Source organism: Hesperophylax consimilis, chromosome 25 (assembly GCF_061612785.1).
Source record: "Hesperophylax consimilis isolate HC1 chromosome 25, BYU_Hcon_1.0, whole genome shotgun sequence".
Taxonomy (NCBI): Eukaryota; Metazoa; Arthropoda; class Insecta; order Trichoptera; family Limnephilidae; genus Hesperophylax; species Hesperophylax consimilis.
The window spans coordinates 24,074,856-24,102,805 of NC_142860.1; the positions used below are offsets into that span (position 1 = coordinate 24,074,856).

Below are 27,950 nucleotides of genomic sequence, written 5' to 3' on the forward strand. Positions count from 1 at the left end.
AAAATGATTTAAAATCATTAGAAACCATGAAAAAAATTTTTTTTAACCTAACCTAACCTAACCTACTTAACCCAGTTAATAAAGTTTTTGTTTCATCATTTTCCATGACTTTATATAACTGTTATGATTTTTTTTTTTAATATTAACTCCACACAGGAGGCCCTGAAGAAAATAATTTTAATAATAATTTAACTTAAGAACGAATCGTAGAAGCGACCCGTTCTCATGTGACAAATGTCAACCGTGTACAAGTGTTGGGCGCGCGTTTGGCGTGTATCCCGACTACGCACCGGTGCCGAAAGGATCAATGACGCTAGTTCCTCAGAGCATCTTCCATTGTAATACCGATAGAACAAGGACAGCATACCTACCTGACGCCTGTGCTCTAAAGATTGCAGTCCGTTTGTTAAGATTGGGGAATCTATCAAACGGACCGCCCGTTTCTGCACATAGTCAAGGGTTTTTTTCAGGTATTTAGGGGCTCCGGACCAGAGATGGCTGCCAAATTCGACAGTATGGCGCACTTGCGATTTATACAGGGTCAGCAGCTGTGTACTATTAAAGTATCTGCGGGCCCTGTACAGTACGCCCAGCTTCTGAAAGGCCAACTTTACTCTGGCTTCGATGGAGCCCCCGTACCTGAGCTGGTCACTTATAGTTATACCAAGCATATCAATGGAAGGCCTGTTCGGAAGATTGCTTCCGTTGAAGGAGACTAGATTATCATTTGGATCCCTTTTAGACGTAATCAGACAGGATTGGGTCTTTGAAACATTAAATTCGACGAGATTATTTTTACCCCAGGAGGAAATACTCTCGAGATAACCGTCCATTCTCTGCTTCAAAGCCCTCCGAGCCGTTGGAGTTTATGTGCCCTTTGGGGGCTTGTCAAACAAAAAGCTATCATGAACTGTACTGTCATCCACGTAACAATGAATCGGTGCACATGTCAAAAGTTCATTGATGTGCAACGTTGGAGGCAGAACCGATCCCTGTGGGACGCCAGCATTTATAGAGTGCGAGGAAGAGGTGAAACCGTCAGCAACCGTCTGAATCGACCTATCCCTTAAAAAGTCAGCAATCCACGTACACAGGGATGCGGGAAGTCCGTAAGAAGGCAATTTGTTAACAAGTCCTCGTTGCCAGACCCGGTCAAAGGCCTTGGATATGTCTAGTGCGACCGTTTGGGTCTCACCGTGACGTTCCAGGCACTGCCCCCAAACATGCGTCACATACGCGAGAAGATCACCGCACGAGCGGTTCCGCCGGAATCCGTATTGACGGTCGTTGATAATTTTGTTCTTCTCGAGGTATGTGAGCAGTTTGTCGTTGATCACATGTTCCATCACTTTGGACAGAACTGATGTGATCGCTATGGGGCGGTAGTTGGCCGGGTTGGAGCGGTCACCTTTCTTGGGAATAGGGTGAATGACCGCTTTTTTCCAACCAGAGGGCACAGGTGATGAATTATCATTGTGATGATTTATCCGGTCACCGTTTTAAATGTACATCCATCCATTTCCTTATAACTATCATCATTGTAATATCACAGATGTATAAAAATCAATTATTTGTAATGTATTTCTTTTTCCTGTAGCTTGACGGCAATCTCGCTGAGTTCCCACAGCTTAGCTGCGAGCTTTTTGTCTTTGGAGATGGCTGACAGGTTCACCTTCTTGCAGTCACTGAAGTATTCTCCTGTTACATGGTCCAATTCTTTTGACACGCACAGCATTATTTGCGTCTGGGCTCCCTCCTCCATGCTCTGGAAAACAAATTAAATTAGAAGATATGAATATGTAGTTAGTATTCTTCTCCTAGCTAATTGGATTGATGGTGACTACAGAAGGAGGCAATTTAATATTGTTCAATCTTTCAAAGGCATGCAGTGTTGCATCGTGCAGTATTGACGTGCTCCCAGTGAACTGGTAAAGTGGACAATCTTCTACAATTTGCTATGTGGTTTAACTCTCTCCGTATCCACAAAATGACAGGCTACATAGTACATTAAAAAACTTGACTTCCCAGTCCGTTGTGCCATATCACATCTCCCCTAAACGACGTCAATAGACGTTGTGTCTGTGAATATGTTGAATAATGTGTGGTTTACCTTTCCTAAGAGGGTGACGAGAAATGTATGTACACGCTTCTTGTACGAAAGATCACTTCTGTGAAGTTCGGTCTTAATAACTCCGGGGTGAAGAGCATTTACAGTAACTCCTAAAATAAAATAAAAAGATTAGTTTGCCAATTGCATTAAAATAATTATGTATTTATTTTAAAACAGTTGTAGACTGTCATCAAAGCATCCTTCCAAACAAAGACTCAAATGAGATACCTGGAGGAGGTATCGCAGACAGACTCATATAAATGTAAAATGTAAAAAAAGTCAACTTAATCTGGTTTACAAAATGTTTGGTGTTCAGTATAGATTGCAAGTACTATAATATGTAATTGAATTAAAAGACCACCTCTGGGCTGGATCCCAAAGAAAGCTGTAAATTGTGGCAATTATTGTTAAACTAATTTAGTAGAGTTTCAAACCGAAAATCTTCAAATCCCGTTTAATTGGTGTTGGCACCTAGCATCGTGCTACCTACCTTTCTATCCTTTGTAAAATTATTGTTGCCTATCGACCCAACTCCTCTCCTCACCTATGCTGACTTAGTAAACTTTAGTTGAGTTAAAATATTCGTCCTGTCAACATCGTTTGATTACGGAGCCCCCTGTATCGACCGTGTCGAAAATCAAAGCCATCGTGAGCTCGCGCTTTGTGAAATTTGTGATTGTTGTGAACCAGCGCAAAGAAGGATTGAAAACCGTGGAAGAATAGAAAAAGGTAAGTCGGCATTCCGAACCTTTCCAATCCTATTATTCCGCGTTGCGACGGTGCTATATCCGTCCCCAACACTTGGTGTTTTGGAAAACTTGAAAAATTGGTAAGCACAACGGTGAGTATTAATTTGTACCTTTTCCTCTCAATTTGTCGGCCGGCTCAATGGTGAAGTAGATATTGCACAGCTTGGTGTTGGAGTAGAACGTTATCTCCCTGCTGACATTGCTCTGGTCCAAGTGGTCCAAGTCTAATTCTGCCCACTTGTGCAAAGCTGAAGATACATTGATGATTCGACTTGGTGATGACTTTCTAATCTTTTCTAGAATATCATTCAATCAATTAATCAATATATTACATATATTTCACTTTATAACAGTTTTCAGTTATTCAAGAAGAAAAGGGAGTATTAAAAATTCAGGCATTACATACTTTGAAAACAACGGTTTTGAAAACATATATATGTATGTATATGACTTTTACAGAGGATATAATGTTATTTGGGTTTCAAATTAGAACCTTTTTAACAAAAGTGTTATTATATTTGAAACTACGTAACCTTTATTGGACAAGTACAAGCATTAGACAAACATAATCTGACATTTTTTTTCAAAAATGATCTTTGAATGCAAAACCATTTTTTTTTACTTATTTCTAACGCCAAAATATTTTTTTAGGGCCATCCTAGTTATCTTTCGGTAGATACTTGTGTGATAAAGTTCTAACATCAAACTTCAATTTATTTTACAAGGTTCTAACATCATTTTGTATTGTTTGCAAATGCAGTTTAGTTTGTATCTGACAGTCGATCGTTGTTACGAGGCGCGGTTTAGTTCATTACTTTGGTTTGATAGGGTTCTTACTTTGCCTTACCGTGTTCTGGGGTGTCTAACTAACTAACTAAACTAACCATCACGCCGTTTCTCCGCAGGGCTAGCAAGCAGAGAGGACGAACCGCCAAACAACTCAGTCTTGGCACACACTTCTTGCCTCATTCACATTCATACATCGTCTTTTATTATTCTGTATCCTCCTTACACTCCTATCTTCGCTCATTCGCTCTACATGCCCAAACTATCTAAGTCGGTACTCAATAATGATATGTGATCTTGTATTGATATTTATTGGGGAGCTGATTGTAACAAAAGAGGCACACAACTAACGTGCATCGCCTTTTATAAGATCTTACAAGCATTCCATCTCGCTTGCACTCATCCACATTCGTACAGACATCACAGAGGTGTAAGAAAAATGTATGATGTGGAAGAGAATTGTAAAATATTTATATTTGGTCAAAACATTACTCAAAACCATTTCACGTCACTTCAGCTAGTTGATAAATAAAAAATGATTTCTACTTACCAAGTAGAATATTAGTGAACAAGAAAGGTCCAAAGTGGTTGCACTGCATCAGGATTTGTAGACCGTCGTCTGTGATCTTATTGCCCATATCTGCCGCTCCTGCATTGTTCAGGAGAATGTCGATGCGAGCCTCTTCCTTGAGGATCTCATTGGCGCAACTGCGAACGCTGTCTAGATCAGCGAAGTCCACACGTTTCAGCTGAAAATCACATTTGAAAATATTATTCCTTTTTCCTTTCAAATTGGGAACAGTGGATTATGTTCTCTTGCCAACATTTTAGAACTGTCTCCACTCTCAAGTTTCTTTAAAATTACGCTTTTTTCTTCAATGGTTAATGTATTTTGTTTTCTTTTAATATGAGCCATTTTTGTATTTCACTAATTTTGGCAGTAAATACAATTAAAAAGAAAAATAAAAAAATATGTGATTACCGCACATAATTCCCAACTGCTCCCAACCATTTGGAGTCAGTGAGATTATGGCATCCCCAATTGGGGTATGTTGTGAGGCTGAAGATAGTGGAAAAGGGAAGGAGATGGGGAAAAGGAAGGTGGGGAGTACCTAGCTATTCAGATCTGGTTACGAAAGGCGGCTCAAGCCATTTCACTTAACAGGTTTGAATTCTGAATGGTGGTCTTACATTAAAGTGATACTGAGAGTATGTTAGACTCGAAAACATGCCGCAATTAGACAAAAATAATTTATGAAATAACACAAATTTACTTGTGCACGCCGAGATTGTAACCCGCGACCTTCGGTTTGCTAGTCGAGAGCCTTACCCCTCGACTATGGAGGCCGTCGTATGACTTTGCAAATAAAATTCAGAAGAGGCGTAGTAAGCTATAGGAAGTCACTTTTACTAATTGGCTAATTGTTCTCGAATATCTCCGTCCAGGGTCTTTTTCGTTTATGGACCCAACACCTGCCCTGCCCCCGTCACCCAATGGTTTGGATTACTATAATCTGGCATATAGTGGGTTCGGAGTCTAATGACGGGTTGTTTCACCGAATTTTAACATTTCGTCAAAAGTTGATTTTCAAGTTCTTTGAAGGTTCTATTCGAGTTCTGTTATTATATCATTATTAGCCAGTTGTTTCACAAAACTGAAATAATAACAGAACTTAAATAGAACCTTCACAGAACTTGAAAATCAACCTAGAAATTTGATGAACTGTTCAAATTATATCCCGTCCTAAATTTCACTTATTCTTTGTCAAACTATAATTACTTAATGAAAAAATTAAATTTATTAAAACTCCCAGATCGAAGAATTATATCTGACTTAATATTTATGTACATAATTGTAAATGGTAGTGTATACAGCCTTGATTTAATTTACCTCATTGAATTTCATGTACCCATAAGAGATACTCGTTCTAAAACCCTGTTTAATTGTAACAATTCCAAGACTGAACATTTCAAACACTCGCTTGTACCTACATTACATGAAGTTAGTAATAGGTACGCAGATGTAGCGGATCTGTTTAACTGCACAGAAGCTAGGTACAAGAAGGCTATACTATCATATCTTCTAAATCATTACTAATATAACATAAGTCCACTCATACTTATTGATAATATTTTGTATCTACTTGTATCTCTTGCTAGTATTAATTTTATCCTTTCTGTCGTCTTTTTATGATCAAATGCCAAAGATAATTGTTATTCTGTGACATGAATTATGGTGTTAATTATGGTTTAATAAATAATTTACCATATATTTAATGTTGTGTACCAAATTTTCTTTGTCACATATCATTCATTCAAATAACATTTATTTATTATTTATTTTTGAAAAATTGTTTTTATCGGATGGTTGGTGAACTTGTTAAAACATGTTTTCTTAGATGGGACATATTTATAAATTAGATAAATTAATATTGACCGAACAGGCACTTACAGTAAGGTTTTTATTTCCCGTTTCCTGGATGATGTCTTGCCTGACCTTCTCCCCCTTCACCATGTCCCTGCAGGTCATCACCACGCGAGCCCCCCTCCGGGCAAAGTCCCTGGCAGACTCCACTCCGATGCCTGCAATAAAACCCTTTACTAATTACTAAACTCCAAACTAAACATGGATCAAGTCTTGGTACAAGAAAGGAATTTATTTTAAGTCAATTGCCCAAACCCCAAATAAGCCATTCAACCACTCTCAATAACAAATTAAGGTTATGTGTGCGCTTATTTTTCTTCAACTAATTTATCGAACCTTGGCTCTGTTTGTTTCTATATTTCGTTTTTATCAACTATGGAAGAAAGAATGAGCTCACATAGATATGATGCAACAAAAGGTATCAATATTTTCAGGGCTTCTGCTGTAATTTCCGGATATAAATTTGTGCATTTAGTCCAGAATTGGCCTAATCTGTCGGAACCAAATTATAATGTTAAAAGCATTTTATGCAGCCTGATGAAAACTTTTTAAAAATTACTTGGTTTAGAAATCAAAGCATGTGCCACAAGATATTTTAAGTTTTAAAAATGAAAGAAACATATTCCCATATAACGAATAACCTGACGAAATTTATTTATTTATTACAAGATAATACATTACAAAATAATAACAAAGTTATAATGTATTATTCCCAGTGAGTTTACAAAAAGACAACAGGAAAGACAACATCAGATTACAATTGCAATTACAATTACGATTGACAAGACAACATAAATACATTAAAATAAATCAACGCAGATGTTATTATGGAGTTCCAAAGAAATATGGTGTTGGTCATTAATAAAACTGCTGAGGAAATAGCTTTTAAGAGCTTTTGCCAATGTTTTTTTGTTCGTTGCCGGAAGTTTTAGATTACTAGGTAATGCGTTGTATTGCTTATGTGCAATGATTTTTTTTTTTTTTTATTAATATCAATAGCAAAATTTGTACATTATGTAGGTTTAAAGTATAATATAAGTATATTTTTTGTATTTTTTTCACAGTCCTCCTCACTAGGGTTTCCTGTTCTGAGGCGGCCTGTAGTTTTTCTTAAATTTTTGTATTTAGTTTTGAATTGTCTTTACATTGTCTTCATAATGTTTGTAAGTTGATTATTACTTTGATCTCTAAGCCATGTTTTGACTTTTGTTTTAAATATACTCATTTCGTTTATTTTTTTGGTTTCATTTGGTAGAGCATTGAACAATTTTATAGCATGGAATTTATTATTTCTCTGTCCAAAGGATGTGTTCAAACTGGGAGTAATCAGGATATTTTCGCTTTTTGCCCTGGTTGTGTATTTATGTTGGGCAGTGGAGTATTCGGATATGTTTTTTTTCAGTTTAAATAAAATATTTTTTGAATATAGTTTCTGTACATTGTAAACATTGAAGTTTTTGAATATTTCTTCTGTCGGAGTTCTAAGCGGAACTTTCAGTATAGTCTTTAATACTCCTTTTTGTGCTATATTGAGCCGCTCTGTGTGAGTGCTCAAGGCAGACCCCCATCCAGTTATTCCGTACTCTATTTGTGATTGACACAAAGCATAGTATACTTTTTTAATATCGTTTATATTGAGGATATTGCGAATGTTTCTAAAGAAGTATATGTACCTGGTTAGTTTTTTTGTAATTACATCTATATGTGAGTTCCAACGGAGATTATCATCAATTTCAATTCCAAGATATTTGATGCTTTTGGAGTGTGCTATAGTGGGACAGAGGCATGATAAGCCTTGATTTTTTTGATAAATTCCTTAGCATGAATGTTATTTGAGATTAAGGTCCTCTGACGGCTGCCCTCTGGCTGTTTTAGAAAATGTCAGATATTTTGTTTTATTGACATTAAGCGTCAGGGAGTTTCTTTTAAGCCAGTTTTGCAGGAGACCAAGTCCGTGTTCAGCTTCTTTGTAGGTATTTATCCAATCTTTTTATTTAAATAAAATTACTGTGTCATCAGCAAAACTAATGATTTTTCCTCTTGTTTCTAGGTTACAGATATCATTAATGTATATTAAAAATAATATCGGACCTAGTACGCTTCCTTGTGGTACTCCATGGTTGATTAGGAGAGGTTTGCTTTTTCTCTTGTTAATTTGGACGCTCTGTGTACGCTCCGTCATATAGCTTTTTAGTAAGTTTAGTGTTGTACATGACATACCAATTTTTGAAAGTTTTGAAAAAAGTATTTTGTGATCTATTGTGTCAAAAGCCTTTTGTAAGTCTATGAAGATTGCCAAAGTTTTTTCTCCACTGTCTAAACTTTTAGTGATCATATCGGTAATTTTTTCTATGGCGTCACTAGTACTTAAGTTCTCCCTAAATCCATACTGAGTTTTTGATAATTTTTTATTGTCTTCTAAGTAGGATAAGAGTTGTTTTTTTAGTGTTCTTTCCAATATTTTTGAAAATGCATTTAGTAGGCTTATTGGTCGGTAATTGTTTATGTCATTTTTACATTCTTGTTTAAATATTGGTATAACAATCGCTTTTTTGAGGGCTGTAGGGAATATGCTATTCGTTATAGACATGTTGACTAAGTATGTAAGTGGTTCGATAAGTTCTTTACAGAGATATTTTATTGCGTTGGTTGAGATTGTGTCCTCCCCCGAAGAAATATTTGATTTTAAAGAAGAAATTGTGTTTTTGATATCGTCAGCTGTAATTTGTTTAAAATTGAGCTGATTTCCTTGCTCAGGTGGTTCGTTTATTTGTACATCTTCATTACATTTTGTAACTTGCTTTGCTAGATTTGATCCTATATTTATGAAAAAATTATTGACGTATTCAAGTATTTGGTCAGGATTATCAGCGTATGTCCTGGGAACATTGTTTATATTCAGCACGTCAATTGATGTAACGTTGGCAGATTTAGAACTGGTTATTTCATTTATTATTTTCCACATTTTCCTGGGATTTTGTTTACAATCTACATTTTTTTTCTTATAGTAGGTTTCTTTTGTACACATAATAACTTTTTTGCAAATGTTTCTGTATCTTTTGTAGTATCTTAACATGTGTATATCGTATGGAATTTTTTTAAGTTTCTTGTGTAACTCGTCTCTTTTTCTTATGCAGTTTATAACATTCTGTGTAATCCATGGTTTAATATGTACATTTTTGTGTGAGATTTTCTTAGTAATTTTTGTGGTATTAGATAGTATATTATTCTGAAGAAGTTCTATGAAATAATTCCATGCATCATTTGTATTGTTCATACTTTGCAGTTTTTTCCAATCGGTACATTGTAGATTATGTTTAATGATATTCCAGTTGATTTCTGTTTTTTCTGTTGTTAATGGTTTTTTCTTCATTTTATTTGACTTGTTTATTTTTATTGAAAGCATAGTTGTATAATGATCGGTTATAGTTGAATTAAATACAACAGTTTGAGTAATGTCTTTTGTTTTACTCATTATATGGTCTATGCAACTTTCACTGTTGTCCACTTTTCGAGTAGGAACATTTATTAAGCTTTCCAGTCCATGGGATGCTAGCATCTGCAGATATTGAATTCGCTTAGGGTGTCCATTTTCTAAAATATTTATATTTACATCTCCAATAATAAATATGTTTTTCGTTTCTTTAAGAAGGCAGAGTTCCTCGTCTATGGATTTAAGGAATGGGTCGATGTTTCTTGTTGAGGTCGATCGATAGATTGCTAATATAGCTTTTTCTTTACTGATTTTAATTTTTAAACAATTGGCATTTGTGATAATAATTTCTTCAACTTCGGCTTTTATTTCGTTTTTAATGTATATAATTACCAGAGATGTGCAAAATGGGTACCCAAAACCATTTGAAATGCAAAATGGAAATGGGTCAAAAATTTTCCATTTGAAAATGCAAAATGCAAAATGGTTTTTAGAAAAGCATTTCAAATGCAAAATGCAAAATACCTATTTTCAAAATGCATTGAAAATGCAAAATGGTTTCTCAGGTCAAACAATCAAAATAATTGTAGAATTTTTAAACAATTTTGTCATTTAATAATGGACATCAATGTAGAACAAACATATTACATGATGGTAAATCCAAAAACACCACGACTACGGATTATGATTATTACGGATTATGCACAAAAAATTTGCGCGGGACTAATGTTGCCAACGTAAAAACATAGAAACTGCTATCTAACATTTAATATTACAGCGTCATGGCCCCATGTTCAGTATTTGAATCAGTATTTTTTGTAACAATTATTTTATAAGCAATAATTATTAGCCTGAAACACTCATCCACATTGAAAAATCTCCTGATAAAAGATACATGACGCCAACGGGACATGAACCCGTGTCCTTTCGATTTCCGGTCGACAGCTCTGACCACTGAGCTATGGCGGCTTATCTCTTATCCGCGAAATAATTCAATATATACTAGTGTTTCATTCAACAATTACTGCTTGTTACATTTTTTCACCTGAAACAACCAACTTTATTTTGGTTTGGCTTTATTATAGTTGGCGTCATGTATCTTTTATCAGGAGATTTTTCAATGTGGATGAGTGTTTCAGGCTAATAATTATTGCTTAAAAAATAATTGTTACCCTTTGTGCTTTGCATAAAAAATCTTGTGGTAAACATTAGTTTACCAAAAAAATAATAATTAGTATTTTTTGTAATGGTATCACTCAATTGCCAGGGCTTCTACCAGGGAGCAACTTGACAAATGTAAATTATCTCACATAGCAAGGTTGAGGACCGACTGATATTTGGGGCTTATGAAAAAAAGATGAGTGGAGATAGTAGGAAGAATGTTGCAAAAAAGCATTTAAAATTGAAAATGCATTGAGAAAAGCATTTAAAATGCAAAATGCAAAATGGTTTTTAGAAAAGCATTTAAAATGCAAAATGGAAAATACCTATTTTGCATTTCCATTTGAAATGGATTTATTTGAAATAAAGCACATCTCTGATAATTACACCATCATTTTGTTTTTTGTTATTCAAACTTGAGTAGGTTGTATATCCAGCAATTTCCAATTTCATGTATTTATGATTTATCCAACATTCAGTAAGTATTATTATTTGAAAATTAACTTTTAAATATTTCAATAAAATTTGCAATGCATCAAAATTTTTTCTTATGTTTTTGTGTAGTATATTGAAAGAGTTTTAAATTCGATAGATCATTTGGTTCCGAGGTTAATATAATGTCAGCCATTTTTATATTTTTTTTCGTAATCGTTTTTGTGCCCTTTTGTTATACAATATTTTTTATATCATCTACATGTTTTATATAAATTATTTTTTCGGTTGGCATTCTTCGCGTCATTATTTTTCCATCTTTGAACCAAACGTAGGAGTACATTTTTTCATTGGCAGATTTTTTCGTTTTCCAGAGCAGTTCCCTTTGATATGGGCTCAATTCCTCTGCAATATAGATTGGTTCGGTGGAGATATCTTTTATAGCTGCATAATTAATATTTTTCCTTTTAGAAAGAAGATTGTCTCTTGTCTTTTTTTTCCGCAAATTCCACTAGCAGTTTCGGTGGCGCATTGTTCCTTCTATCATGTGTCCTTTTTATATCAATTATATCATTGTGCTGGATTTCCATTCCTGCCGCCGCCGCAACTCTTTTTACTATCTCCATCTGCTGCTCTCCATTATTTTGGGGAATGCCCGCTATTTCTAAGAAATTAGACCGAGATTTGTATTCGAGGTCTGAAATTTTTATTTCAAGTTGTTTAATAATGATATTCTTTTCCTGGTGTTCCTTTTTTATGTTTTCAAAATCATTTTCAATTTTTTTATTTTGTAGAATTGTTATTTCTAGTTTTTTTATTAGTTCATCGTACTGACTACTCATAAAATCAATGCTTTTTTGAGTGTCCTGGGTTTGTTTTTCAATTTTTGATATAATTTCTTTTTTCATGGATTCAAATTTTTTTTCAATAATCTGTATAATTTTATCAATGTTAAATTTTTCTTCGGTTTCCGTTATAACTCCCTTTCCTCTTGTATTTGCCATTTTCTATTTCTTTTTTTTTCAATAGTTTTGTATTGTCTATGGTTATTGTATGTTTTTACCAAAGTTATTTATTTATGATTTTGGGTTACAATGACAATACTCTTTTTGCATTTCAATTTACAAATGATTAATTTCACTGCCACCGTCACAAATACTGCCACTTTGTCTAGCGTATCACTATATATTGTTTTTTTTAAGCGGGTTATGTTATTAGGTTGTTTTATTGACACTATATTGATATTATTTACGGTGCTGTCAAAAACGGCTATTGAGTCAAATCATGACTCAATTGACAACGATTGTGCAATGATATTTGGATTCCTAGTACTACCATGACAATAAGTGGAAAAAGTTGCTTTTGCAATGATGGAGGACATAGCCAGCTGAGGATTTTTTTTATTTATTTTTTTTTTCTTTGTTCAAATAAATATCAGTTTTAGTACAAAGTTTTTTTTAAAACTACCTACCATAATTCATTTATTTATTTATTCATATTCTCAATAAAACAGTTATACGGTACATGTAAGTATAAAAGGTTAATGGGGGCAGTTTTACTATAATATAAAGTAATTATAAATATATTGTATGGTGTTTTTTTTTTCAGTTGACTGGTTTTGGTTTCAGTCTGTATTTTTTGTTAGTATATTATCTATTTCTAATCTCCCTATGTTTTTTATCCAGATTTTTATTTGAGATTTAAATGTTAAAATATTGTTGTGAGTTTTGAATAAGAGTGGGATTTTGCTGTAAAGTTTTTTTTTACTATAATATAGGAAGCTTTTTTTCCTTTGGATATGTTTTTGTCTCTGAGATCTAGTGTTTCTAATATATGTGTTATTTGTTATTTCTTGTATTTATTTTTTTGTAAAGAAGAATTGTTTTAGATTAGAGTTGTTTAAGTGACATGATGTTAAGTTTGTTGAATATTTTGTCAGTGCAAGTTCTTACAGGGACTTTCAGAATAATTTTCATCGTGGCTTTTTGGGTTTTAATGAGTGATTTTAGGATATTGTCATTTGTACTTCGCCTTTTGATAATACCGTATTCTAAGAGCAATTTGCAAAGAGTTGGTCTTTATTAAGTCTTTTTTACTAAGCACATTCCTGATGGTTTTTGAAGAAATAACTCAGTTTTTTAAATTTTATTATTTAAATAGTTAATGTGCTCAGTCCATTTCAAATTTTGATTAAATTTTACACCTATATGTATAATGCAGAATCATTAGCAGTTGAGTCACTCTGTTGATTGAAGATAATACACAAACCTCTTTAGTACTTTTTCTATTTCTAGGATATGGTTTTATTGAGAAGGAGACCAAATAATGAAGCTATATTCTATCATATAACAAGGGCTTCATATATTCTTCGTATTGCGATTAATATGCCTTTAGCCAAAATTTGTGTATACATATTAGTAAACTAAAAATATGACTTACATAGCACAGCCTTCTTCTGTCAGAATAATCAGTCAATTAATAAATGTCACCACGTCATATTCTCAAATAAATACTATATTATACTACTAAATATATTGAGTAGGTACTCACCAGAGCTGGCCCCAGTCACGATGACAGTTTTTCCATCCAACCGCTCTTTTCCCTTGAAGATGCCGACAGTATATCTAGTGTATAGCTTCAGCAAGCCCAGGAGACCAAGGATAACTCCCGCAATCGTCACAACGCAACAACAACAGCATTCCGACATTTTGACGCCTTTCAAAACAACTTTCCGCTAACACCCTGAGGAAGCAACGCACAAACTGTTCTATTGAACTACTGTGTGCTACAAATAATGTAGATAATCAATGAAATGGTGTTGATAACTGAATGAGAGGGAGTCTAAAATAGATTGCAGATAAGCATTTTCATTATCTTGAGGCATGTTAAAAAAATTTTCTTATTAGAAGATTGCGGTGATTACAATTTTAGGTAAAACCTTGACATTACTTGCGTTGCATTCAGATGTTTTGTGGATTAGTCTAAGGCCCAGTTGTTTCGCAAAAATTCAAATTTAACATCGTCACCAAATGTTATAGTTGTCCTCTTTTGCTGATCAAAATATTTTGCTGAGGGCCAGTTGTTTCACAGATATTAAAGTTAATAAAGTTCTGTGAAAGTTCTGTTATTATATCATTATAGGCCAGTTGCTTCACAAAACTATGTAATTGGAACTAGAAAAGAATTTCTGCAAAACAACTGGGCCAGTTGTCTGAAAACCAATTTTAAGCATTTTTGGCAAACTACATTAACACACTATGAGCGGCAATGGTATTTTTACCCGCGCGGCCGACTGGTGCTTATCGGTGGGACAGGTAAAAATACCCTTTACGCCGGCTCCACTTCAAAGGCGAGGAAGGAAAATTATTATTATTATTTCCCGTGACTGTTTAATCTAAACGCTTGAAGACATTACAAACTACACACACATATAACAAAAAAAAATAAGCCGTTGTTTCTTTTATGTACACACATACTCTTGCAATAATTAGGCAATTTTATCATGTTAAATTTCAAAGCTTGTTTGTTAGTTGTACTGGGAATATGAGTACCTATCATATTTTTATGACGTGTTATAAATTCATTGGACCTTTACTTTTATGAGATAATCCCAAGGATGTTATTACAATAATCATTTCCTGAATGAGAGATAACACAAAAATTGTTTAGCAATTGGATGTATTCCCGGCACTCGTTACTTGTGAAGATAGAGTGGCGCTAATATACACGTGCTTTAGTTATGATATACAGAGTTGCAAAACAGACGTGTTTTTTTAGTGGAATTTATTTAATTGATTCTTTTACCCTTCAAAAATGTCTTATAATTTGTCTGCCCATTCTGGTGAAGATTAAGCTGAAGCGATATATTTTTGCGCTAATCGCGAAAAATACCCGCTATAGGCTACAGTCTATTGTTTGAAGCGCCCGACTACAATGTGTTAATAATCCTCCAATCACTCACGTGCAATTATTTATTACTAGCTGACGTGTACCCAGCGTGACTTGACTTTTCTCTACTTTCTATAAATACGATATGCGTGTTTTATATGTATAAACCTTTCGGAAGAAATTCTTGAAATAATAGTGAAAACCCTATCAAAATGCGTTGCGTAGTTTAAAAGAAGTAAGCGCAAAACCAGACAGACCCGGATAGCGACTTTATTTTAGTATAATAGAGATAATATTTGTGTGAAAATTTCAACAAACGGTTTCATTCATAACGTGTATTGGTGACAAAATTCACTAATAACTTGGCGGTTTATGTTACTACTGAGAATAGAGACCGAGACCGTTACTTGACTTTAGGCAGAACGTACAGGTGCAGTTCGCGAACGAGACCAAGGCAGGAGACGTTAGTGGTTTATAGTGGTGTTGGTGGTTAAGTGGTGTAGCGCGTCTTGCTCGAAAAGCGTGTGAATAATTATGTTGATTTCTGATGAAGAAAATTAATTCTTTACATTAACTCCACACAGGAGGCCGTGAGCAAAATAACTTACCTTTACTACTTCTAATACTCATTGAACAATGGTCTCTGTCTTGCGTCTCGGTCACCGTAGATCACCGTAGATCCCCGGAGTCGGAAACATTTGTTCCTGTCCCCTGTCTCTATCTCGTTTCTCAGTCTCGGTCTCCTATCTTTGTCGTGATGTGAACACCCACCTTTACAGTGCAAATCATTTTCAATAGATAAATATACACGGTGTCCGTAAACTCGCACTAAAAACAGGAAACAGGTGAATCTAAATTGCAAAGAGAGAACTTAAAAAATATTTACACAAAAATTTTATTTTAATCTTATTTAAACTTTTATTCAATAGGATACAAAATATATTCTGCATCTTTAGTATACTTTGTATCCTGATAAAAGAACATTTGATTCTGAAACATACTAAACGTATATCAGGAGATATGTGCAACTGTTGAGAGTTGAAAGGAACGTGAAGCTGAATAAAAAAAATACCCATTCATCTATACCAGGTTCAGTCAGCACCACAACATATCCCAAATTAGGGATTCCATTGGATGTGGAAACTCTGTCAGGCAGCCAGGACTCTTGTATGAGTATGTTATCACAAAGAAAACCAAAAACACAATGATGTCCCAGAACGAGTGTTCCGCTTTTGTTCGCCGAACATTGTTAAGTTAAAAAAAAAGAAAGACACACATTCCTGTATTACAAATAACCTGACGTACCGGTATATTAACTTTTTAATAAATCAAGTACTTACCAGCACTGGCCCCAGTCACGATGACAGTTTTTCCATCCAACCGCTCTTTTCCCTTGAAGATGCCGACAGTATATCTAGTGTATAGCTTCAGCAAGCCCAGGAGACCAAGAATGACTCCCACAATCGTCACAGCAAAACAACAACAGCATTCCGACATTTTGACGCCTTTCAAAACAACTTTCCGCTAACACCTTGAGAAAGCAACGCACAAACTGTTCTATTGAACTACTGTGTGTTACAAATAATGTAAACAAACAACGACAGGGAGGCACAAGAACATTACATTTGTGTTTTTTCATTATCTTGAGGCATACTATAATATTTTTCTTATCAAAAGATTTCGGTGATTATAACTTTGAACCTTGATATTGTTTGCGTAAGAGTTAGTTAATAAATAAGTAACAATGAATATGAGCAGAATTCCTCAAACTTTTTTGTCCCGTAGACGTAGACTACGTTCCGATTTGTTCTGTTTTGGGTGGACCCCCTGCTTTCTAATATTGCTTTTTCAGACAGAAATTTCATTAGATTTCAGAATAGGTTTGTATGTATGAGGTATTCTCGATTGCTCAGTACTAGATTACCACAATATTTTCGGAACCACTAATTTCCCACACAGTATTTTCAAATCCATGGGGGGGGGGCTGTAGAATTTCGAGAAGACACTAATTCCCCACAATATTTTAAAATCCATTAAATCCAATTAATTCCCAACATTTTTTTCATGTTTCGAGATTTTCACCTCTTCGTCCACAAAACCACAAAAAGTGACATTCCCAGAAAATGTGGCTTAAGTGAGATCCACTCTCGTAGACTCCCATTTTAATCTCATCCACCCCCAATTCTTTTGTTATAAGACCACTTTGGGAATGACTATTCTAGAGTGTTGGTATATTATTGAAACTTTCAGAAAGAAGAATAAGCACAGATTTAATACTGTTACAAAGAATACTACATTTTAAAATTGACTGTCCCGAATTACTTCAATGTATCAATATCCATGTTCCCAAAAAATCATGCCAACATTTCATACCTTTTTACTTCAATAACACCAGGACACTAGCTTACCAAAATTCTCCGATTCCGAGACTTCACAATCTCGGAAACAAATATTCTGATCTGGGTGATATATTTCATTTGAAAACTAATCAGTATAAATGTTGTATATTCTATCACTTTTATTATTCTAGACACAAATAGACCTATGTACCCATATAACTTCTCCGCTTCTACTATTTTGTTTTGTTGAATCTTTTAAATTCAATTATATGCGTGAGGATTCATTTTTGCCATTATTCTTCTTTATTGTATTAATTTTTAAGTGTTTACCCTGATACAAAATGCTTGTATTTTTTTTAAAGAAAAGCCCACCAGGGCGTGAAATAAATAAATAAATATTAAATAACCATTTTTAAGCATTCTTAGCAACCTAAATTATTAATACTCCAATAGATCGCAAACATAGTGTGATAACTATATGAATATGTTAATAGATTTACCAGTTTCCTGCTTGTACTACGAGTTTCCGAACACTGTTTTTAACAGCAACAAAATAATTGTGAATAATATCTATTTTAAAGTTTATTAAAATATTTGGTAGTCAGGTACAATATTTTATTAGGTGTCATTTTTGTCACAAAAATATATTTAATATATATTACACATTTATTTACATGACTAATATTAGGAAACATGTTACATATAAGATTTGTAACAAGGTGTGTGCATCACTTTACTTAAATCGCACCTATGGTCTTGGTGCGTGGGACCTTTAAGTACCTACACATTGTCATTTTGCTATTGGTCAAATTGACAGCCCTGGAATTTTGACTTGGAGAGTTGCCAAACCAGAGGGAGGGAGAATCTGTGATTTGTATTGGAAGCAGTGGCATTCTTTGATCACCAGATGATCACCAGCCCAGAGCAGAGGGCATTCCTCTTGGCTGAGGTTCGACGAACACATTCGCTAATTTTGTGAGCATCAGCTTTTGCATATGGAGTATTGACCATTGGATTGATGGAATCGGATGACATCTGCCGACCCTGTTTGGTTAAGAGCAGAGATGTGCAAAATGGGTACCCAAAACCATTTGAAATGCAAAATGGAAATGGGTCAAAACTTTTCCATTTGAAAATGCAAAATGGTTTTTAGAAAAGCATTTAAAATGCAAAATGCAAAATACCTATTTTCAAAATGCATTGAACATGCAAAATGGTTTCTCAGGTCAAACAATTTAAATAATTATAGAATTTTTAAACAGTTTTGTCATTTAATAATGGACATCAATATAGAACAAACATATTACATTATGGTAAATCAAAAAATGCAACGACTACAGATTATGAACCACAAAAAATTTGCGCGGGACAAATGTTGCCAACGTAAAAACATAGAAACTGCTATCTAACATTTAATATTACAACGTCATGGCCCCATGTTCAGTATTTGAATCAGTATTTTTCGTAATGGTATCACTCGATTGCCAGGGCTTCTACCGGGGAGCAACTTGAAACATGTAAATTATCTCTCATAGCGAGGTTGAGAATCGACTGATTTGGGGCTTATGAAAAAAAGATGAGTGGAGATAGTAGGAAGAATGTTGCAAAAAAGCATTTAAAATGGAAAATGCATTGAGAAAAACATTTAAAATGCAAAATGCAAAATGGTTTTTAGAAAAGCATTTAAAATGCAAAATGGAAAATACCCATTTTGCACTTTGCATTTCCATTTGAAATGGATTTATTTGAAATAAAGCACATCTCTGGTTAAGAGGGACCCTTTTGGAGACCAGCAGCGTGAGGCTGTTTTGCAATGGACTACAGCATTATTTTTTGGATAAATTATAAACTGGGACAGTTGCTGTGAAGAACCAGAATCCACTACTTTGCACCAAGAACGAACTGGTATTACATCTTCATTTTACCTATGCAAGCCCTGCGCCAGACAGATTTAATAGTAAGATGCTAATTAATTTATTTTTTATTATGTCTTTTTTGTTGTAATACATTTTAGTATTTTTAAAAACTTTTTTATTTCTATATAATAAACCCATCCTTACATTCATTTGTTGCCACTTAATCCCACGGTAACAAACAGATGTTTGCATCTTCTTGACTAAAATCAATCACTCTTTCTTCATATCTATGACATGTAACTACTGGGTTTTCCAATAAGAGGTGTTATTTTGAATAGCCCGCTATTTCGGTAGATGTTACTTTTGAACCTGTTATTTTTTGACATTTGACAAGTAGAAACTACGCCATTAATAAAAATGGAACGATACACGCTTCAACAACGCATTGAAATTATTAAAATTCACTTGAGTGAATCAAATGCAAATAATCTTGAGTGATGAGGCCCATTTCCGCCTCAGTGGCTTCGTCAACAAGCAAAATTGTCGCATCTGGGGCTCGGAAAACCCAAGAGTTATTGTTGAAAAGCCTCTTTATCCTCAATGTGTGACTGTTTGGTGAGGTTTATGGTTCGGCGGAGTCATTGGACCTTACTTTTTCGAAAATGAGGCTGGAGCAACAGTTACGGTGAATGGATTGCGCTACCGAGAGATGATTAATGAGTTTTTATGGCTGGAATTGAATGATATTGATCTGGACAACGTTTACTTTCATCAAAACGGCGCTACGTGCCACACAAGCAACGAAACCATTGATCTTTTACAATTGAATATCAAAATAACAACTCTTATTGGACAACCCTGTAGTACCTACCTACATATTTTATGTTTTATATTCATACCAATCTGTTCTCTAGTCACTATTATAATAGCAACTTCGAAGACGTGTAATAATAAATTATTTGTAATGGATTTCGTTTTCCTGCAGCTTGACAGCAATCTCGCTGAGTTCCCACAGCTTGGCGGCTTGCTGATTGTCCTTGGAGATGTCAGACAAGTTCACCTTCTTGCAGTCGCTGAAGTATTCTCCTGTTACATGCTCCACATCTCTCGATACACACAGCATTATCTGTGTCTGGGCTCCCTCCTCCACACTCTGGAAAAGAAATTAGATTGCAATTACATGAACATGAATTGAGCCCTTATGCAGAAAAACAGCATTATGTGAAAAAGTGTGTTTGGAGATATTGGATATTAAAGATTTAATTTCACATTAGTCAGCCAAATAAATTAAGGTATTTCAATTACATAAAAGGCAACAAAGATAATGTACTTTAATTAGGAAAATTTGTAGTTTACCTTTCCAAAGGCACTGAAGATGAATTCTAAAACAAGTTTCCAATACGAAGGAGTATTTCTCAAAATTTCAGTATTAATAACTCCGGGGTGAAGAGCATTCACTGTTACTCCTGAAAAAAAAAACATTTTTTGTGTTTAGTTCATCTATTAAAAAATAAATATTAATACCTAACATAAAGAGTATATAAAAAAATTATTAATATTTGATAATTACATACATTATAACCAGAGATGTGCTTTATTTCAAATAAATCCATTTCAAATGGAAATGCAAAATGGGTATTTTCCATTTTGCATTTTAAATGCTTTTCTAAAAACCATTTTGCATTTTGCATTTTAAATGCTTTTCTCAATGCATTTTCCATTTTAAATGCTTTTTTGCAACATTCTTCCTACTATCTCCACTCATCTTTTTTTCATAAGCCCCAAATGTCAGTCGGTCCTCAACCTCGCTATGAGAGATAATTTACATTTTTCAAGTTGCTCCCTGGTAGGAGCCCTGGCAATCGAGTGATACCATTACAAAAAATACTGATTCAAATACTGAACATGGGGCCATGACGCTGTAATATTAAATGTTAGATAGCAGTTTCTATGTTTTTACGTTGGCAACATTAGTCCCGCGCAACATTGATGTCCATTATTAAATGACAAACATTGATGTCCATTATTAAATGACAAAACTGTTTAAAAATTCTATAATTATTTTAATTGTTTGAACTGAGAAACCATTTTGCATTTTCAATGCATTTTGAAAATAGGTATTTTGCATTTTAAATGCTTTTCTAAAAACCATTTTGCATTTTCAAATGGAAAAGTTTTGACCCATTTCCATTTTGCATTTCAAATGGTTTTGGGTACCCATTTTGCACATCTCTGATTATAACATAAGAGGGCAAATTTAACACTTTCCAAAGATGCTAGAAAAAGGGGTACACAATATAAGTGTATTGTATACTAGGTAGATTGCAGAAGACAAATAACTGGTAGTGTTTTACGCAAACGGGGTATTTGAGATTCGCAGTGAAAATATTTTTGTTGTAGGAAAAATTCTCTTAACCCATAAGCGATGTGGTGAACAAAATTTATACATATAAGTGACATTGTTGGTCCCGGGTCCCACATTTTCAAAACTACTGGCAAGTAATAGATATGTACTTTTTATTGTTAAATTATCAACCAGAAATTAATCTCCACAACAAATCAGACATGTAATAATTAAATTTTAGAAAAAAACAGTAGCATAAACAATAACTAAAATATAAAAAAATATTACATGATTTAAGATTTTCAGGGCCAAAAGTATTATGTATAGTAATTAGTTGCACTACCTCCTTCTTCAGCCAACATTTCGGACAGCATTGCGTGTCCATCATCAGGGCCGATGTGTAATCTTTACATATCTTACACATTACGTATCTGCCCTGATGACGGACACTGCAATGCTGTCCGAAACGTTGACTAAAGGAGGTAGCGTAACATGGCATAATACCCCAAAAACACAAAATTAATTATTAATTGTTTTTTGGCGATGATATATGTATATTTGTATTTTTCAAAAGTAAAAACAAAAGAGAATGTGGATAGTTTGTTATGTTACGGAACGTTAACTAGAAAATCAGTATCATCAATAGCATACATTTGTACCTTTTCCTTTCAATTTGTTGGCCAGCTCAATGGTGAAGTAGACATTGGATAACTTGGAGTTGGAGTAGACTGTTCCACTGCTGACATTGCTCTGATCCAAGTGGTCCAAGTCTAACTTTGCAAACTTGTGCATAACAGAAGATACATTGACAATGCGGCTCGGTGTTGACTTTCTTATCTTTCCTAGAATATAATTCAACCAATAATAATATTATGTACTGTTTATTTATATGTTTTAAATTATCCAATAAGAAAGGGGAGCATTGAAAACTCGCTCTGAAACAGATAGTAACTAGGAAATGCACTTCCACAGAGGAAATATGTAGGATCTTGTTGGTGTGACAATGACAGATAATGATGGTGTTGTTTCACAGTGTTAGTTTTTGAGCCAGTATAATTGCGCAGTTGGGAGATGGCTCTGGTCCGATGACGATGATACCAGGTTTAGATGGCGATGATGTGCTCGAGGCGCGGGTCTGATGGACTGGTTTGCAGATGATCGGGAGATGCTGGCCGGCGACGATACCGTGGGGCCGAGGCGCAGACTAACGTTTTGCCGAATCGGACTTGTTGACTGGAATGATTATGTACTTAGGTCCTCCTCTGCTTATATAGGTGCTGATTCCTTTGTTCTCGTCTGCCATTGGTTGGAGTAGCGTCTGGACGTCGAACCTGCAGGATCGCTGACTCGGTTCATTGTATGAACATTTGCATCATCCTTTATGCAAACATTCTCTTATCAGCAATTTACGTATCGCGGTACCGATATTTCAATTGAAGTTTCGTAAGTTTGATTGTTGATTCAGCTTTTTTACTCTTGCATTCTGGTTATGATATGATGACCCTAGCAACGGTGACGTAACCGCTACAAATATATTAGGTGAGTTCCAAATAATTAGACCCTTTTTTAATATGCACATGCATATAAGCCATATAAGTTTTCAAGGAACTGTCAAAACAAAACTTCAATTGTGCAAATTTCTTATGTAACTTACGTGTGGGTATTACCTTATCTATCTACATAATAGAGGCACAAAGCACAAGACCGAGACCCACGGGACAAATAATAATCCTTAATACAACGCACAAAAGCACAACACCATTACACATCATCAGTCATTTACAAAAAAACAAACTCCCTAAAGAAATAAAAGCAGAAAACAATTTTTAAAATTTTAAGAATAAATTTAAAATTCACTTTACATCAGACTAATTTGGTTGTTTGGTTTATTATTGTATAAAAAATCAGTGTTAAAAATATTTGTATATATACATACAGAATTTTTTTATGTAATTTATTTTCTGTAAAATATGTAATTTTTTATTTTTGCAATATTTAGCGTATAGACATCTGTTATTCTGTACACATGTGTTAATAATTTTAAAGTTTATATGTATGGTAGTATTCATAAGATGATCTCCCTAAACACGAGTTATTCTCAATTAGGGAGGTATTAATTAAATTAACAGCTAAGAACTAGTTATTTTTTGTATTGCTTATAAAAATAAACTTTAAAAAGTCAATGTCCGAATGTCAACAACTACTGGACCGATTTCGCTGAAAATTTCAATGTTTGTTCTTATTAGTATCAGGAGTGTTTAGAGCAGGGGTTTCCAACCCCGTGCCCTTGGGCACCGTGGTGCCCTCGGAAAGATTCGTATGTGCCCGCCACTATTCGACAGTGAAAGAATTATTTCATAAACATTAATTTAAAATGTGAAATATTTTTATTTATTTGTTACAGTTTTAATTTTTTGAGTGCCTAGGTTTATTAAATACGTTCGAATTTTTGCGATATTGTATCTATGAGTAGTTCCTTTGCTGACAGTACTTGTCGCAACTTGTCTAGAGGCGAGCCAGTCTGCACTCTTCAAGCTAGCCTGGAACGGGGAGTGCTATTTGCACATCACTCCTTGTACACGCAGAAAACCCAAAGTATACTAGAATTCACAACCTCAAAACTTTACTCCAAGCCATTCGTAACCCCGAACAACGCCGGGTACATATCGGCTAGTTATTAATATAATAAAGGCGTGACATAGAGACTGAATAAAAAAAATACCAGTTATCAAGAAACTGATAAACATAATTTTGGAATTTCTTATCTTATCTTATAAATTTTATGCATTGTAATTTAAATTCTATGAATTTTTTTTTTAATAAAATCATTTGTACGATCTCTACTTACCAAGTAGAATATTAGTGAATAAGAAAGGTCCAAAGTAGTTGCACTGCATAAGATTCTGCAGACCATCATCAGTTATCTTGAAGGGCATTTCCCCTGATCCTGCGTTGTTCAGGAGAATGTCGATGCGAGCCTCTTCCTTGAGAATCTCTTCGGCGCAACTGCGCACGCTTGCTAGGTCCGTGAAGTCTACGCGTTTAAGCTGGAAATCATAACAAATATAATATGTCATTTATTCACTGTCAAATCTCATATTTATATTTGATGTCAAATATAATTTATTTTACATCAAATATAGGTATATCCACAGAGTAGAAGATACTCTAAATTGGAGGTTGCCCACCATTTTCTCATGGCGTTCTAAGGAAAAAGATGGTTTCCTACTTCACTGTACACGTCAAAGGAAACTACATGTTATAAAAATTACTCAAGACCCCCAATGTCCAGGCATACAGTGTTAGTAGGCAGTATGCGAGTGCGTACATGTTGTTAGTTATATAACTGGATTACATCTCATCTCCGCCAATTGGTGTTTCTGGAAAAAATATTATTAAGATAAAGAGAAAAAAGTTAGAAGAATTATAAGAGATGGCTAACGGGGAAGGCCCTGGCGGGTTATGCAGCAGCCGCTTTGGAAGTCATCTCCTCCGTTGTAGCCGGGACTGGGTCTATCCCACCCCCTTCACGGGGTGAGGAACATTACAAAATAATAAGATGAGTTCAGTTCCAGCTCTTCGTGATAAAGTAAGTCCAAATACAGCAAAACTGAATGTCGTGTAGTCCAATGTAGGAGGAAAAGAAAAATGGCAAGTTTAGTTTGGTTATGCACAGGGTTAATGAAAAATGCCCAATATAAAAATAAAAAATGAAGAAAGAGGAAAAATGTTGATGTTAAGTGCCTGCGGAAGATGGTACAAGAAAAACAAAGTATTCGTCAATACATACGTAATTAACCAGTTGCAAAATAAAAATAACAAAAACAGTGCATGAAATCCCATCAATTAGAGTAAAAGTGTTAAAAAAAGGATTAACGTGGGCGCCAGGAGCAATCACACTGGCACCTGAAACAAGAATGATGTTAATTCAAATCATCGACTCTAAGCTCAGGCCATCTCTCAACACAGATCACTGCAAATTTCCTCAGGCATTCGAGATTCTCTGTATTCATAACGAAATCAGCATTCCAAGCTGGTCTCGTGATACTTTTTTTAAGCGTGTTATAGGCGCACGTCAGGCTCAAGATATGTGGTCCGACAGGTTTACCGTATTTAAAGTAAAACGAGATCACAATGATCATCAATGAGCCAAAATTAAAGGATACACAAGTTTGGTACTCGTTCGATAATCCCAATGGGGATAGTCAGCAAGGGGCTGACCTACGAAGTGTTGACCAGAATACCTGGCCCCGGGGAACTACCTACTTGCAGCACCGCAACCGGACTAATAATAGGCGTTTTATCTTGCCTGGTGGATTGCTCCTGTATTAGCAAGATGTCGATTTATGGGTCCATAATGACCGACAGCGCCTCGATCCTGGTCAGTCGAGACTTCTGCAGGTTGACGTGACCTACGGTGAGGAGGTTATTAACTGCCATATTCCGTTCTTCTCATTTGAGCTTCGATGGCAGCTTTGTGAGCTAGACAGGACCTGTCACCGGTGGAGTGAGCTGATGGTTTAGCGAACCGCTTGCAGATCGTACAGACAGCAGGATCTGCTTTTTTAGAGCAATTCTCTAAGTCGTGACCACTATCGGCACAGTGACGGCACGTAGTGGCGGTCATAGTAAAAAATTTGCTTACGTACCCGTATAGATAGCATTTAAAGCACCTTGTGGCCCCCATAAAATCGCGAACACAGTCAGCGTTAACGATAGTGCTTGTAATTTTGCTTATATTATCTAGGATGGGATATATTCATTAAATTGAAAATTTGCTTGAAATGGCTTTAAATAAATCTGAATAGTCAGGTACTCCCGCACCTTCCTCTACCCTACCTCCTTCCCCTCCCCACCTTCAGCCTCACAACATACCCCAATTAGTCTCACTAGCTCCAGACGGTTGGTACTATTGTACGGTATTTTCACATTAAAAAAAAATTTAATTAAATCTGACAGACAAGATGGCGTTGTTAAAATATAATTAGGTTGGATATGCTAACTTATTTAATAAACAGATAAATTAATTTTGCTCAAATGGACACTTACAGTGAGGTTTTTATTTCCCGTCTCCTGAATGATTTCTTGCCGGACCTTCTCACCCTTCACCATGTCTCTGCAGGTCATCACCACGCGAGCCCCCCTCCAAGCAAAGTCCCTGGCAGACTCCAATCCGATACCTGCAATAAAACCCTTTATTAAATACTAATTGAAAAATTAATTAAGTCTTGGGGCAAGAAAGAAATGAGACAATTCTAAGGCAATGGTGTAAACTCCAAACGATACATTCAACTACTTAATATGAATAGAAACTAGAAACTCACTGAGAGAGTTAGAAGGACTATTAACAGGATACTACCACTTCAGGAGACACACCCAGCTGTCGGGTGTTGTGAAGCTGGAGGAAATGTGAAGACAATGAGGAAAGGTTCAATCTGCCTCAAAACTTATCCCGTTTATTTGTTTATAGGTTTTGTGGGAATGCAAAAAACCAAAACTGTGAGATTTTGGGTAAGTAACCCAATAAAGTGTAAATTAAAAAACACTCTTCTTTAGAAGAGACTAACTTATGCAATAATCAATGTAAAGCTTTCTTGAGGTGATTGAATCACTAAACTGCGCTTTAGTGATTTAATATATCGAGTACTTACCAGCGCTAGCCCCAGTCACGATGACAGTTTTTCCATCCAACCGCTCTTTTCCCTTGAAGATCCCCACAGTATACCTGGTGTACAGCTTCAGCAAGCCTAAGAGACCAAGGATGACTCCCACAATCGTCGCAGGGCAACAACAACAGCATTCCGACATTTTGAAGATGTTCAAATCAACTTTCCACTAACTTGCTGAAGAAACAACGCAGAATCTCTGTCAGTATCTTTTAGTTATAAAAACACAAGTGTCCATAATTTTATATTTTAGGTACGTGTATTCCTTATCAAAAGATAATTTATCATATTAGGTAATGTCATTGACTTGCATAAAAATTTGCTTAATCATAATCATAAGTCTGGGATCTAAAGATTAATAAATTAGAGTGATGATCGTCGCCAAACAAAATCCTTAAATAAAGCACAACCATGTAATATAGTGATACTACAAAGTTATTTAACCGCTGCAATTTTTTTTGTAAAATATTATGGCCCATTAAAAAAAATTACAAATAATTAAATACGCAAAAAATATATAAAAGCACTTTCAACCTAACTACTAGAAGAAATACATAATTATTTATGTGCTGAGAGTTGGTAAAAGATGCATTAAAGTTCCATTTTTTCTCAATCAAAATTAGGTTTGAAGGTTAGGAAATATCCATAAATTATTAAAATAACCGAAACTAAACCCTAAAAGCCTCTTTTCTGCATGTTTACTTAAGACCCCGTAGTTCTATTTAAACTTTAAACAGCTATTTATTGCATGTGCGTCTTAA

The 27,950-nt window shown here is 34.9% G+C and overlaps 2 protein-coding genes across 2 annotated transcripts; both read right to left on the minus strand.

The window, feature by feature from the left end:
* Positions 1-786: 786 nt before the first annotated feature.
* On the minus strand, positions 787-16,502 carry LOC149411701 (retinol dehydrogenase 13-like). Its single transcript, XM_089646842.1, has 6 exons — positions 16,325-16,502; positions 6,098-6,228; positions 4,196-4,394; positions 2,970-3,155; positions 2,111-2,220; positions 787-1,765 (listed from the first exon to the last, which is right to left on the minus strand). The coding sequence occupies exons 1-6, from the start codon at positions 16,479-16,481 to the stop codon at positions 1,568-1,570; spliced, it is 981 nt and encodes a 326-aa protein (XP_089502968.1). The 5' UTR covers positions 16,482-16,502; the 3' UTR covers positions 787-1,567.
* A 3,204-nt stretch (positions 16,503-19,706) lies between these two features.
* LOC149411702 (retinol dehydrogenase 12-like) lies at positions 19,707-27,386 on the minus strand. Its single transcript, XM_089646798.1, has 6 exons — positions 27,175-27,386; positions 26,573-26,703; positions 24,372-24,570; positions 22,183-22,365; positions 20,536-20,645; positions 19,707-20,332 (listed from the first exon to the last, which is right to left on the minus strand). The coding sequence occupies exons 1-6, from the start codon at positions 27,329-27,331 to the stop codon at positions 20,135-20,137; spliced, it is 978 nt and encodes a 325-aa protein (XP_089502924.1). The 5' UTR covers positions 27,332-27,386; the 3' UTR covers positions 19,707-20,134.
* Between the last annotated feature and the right edge of the window lie 564 nt (positions 27,387-27,950).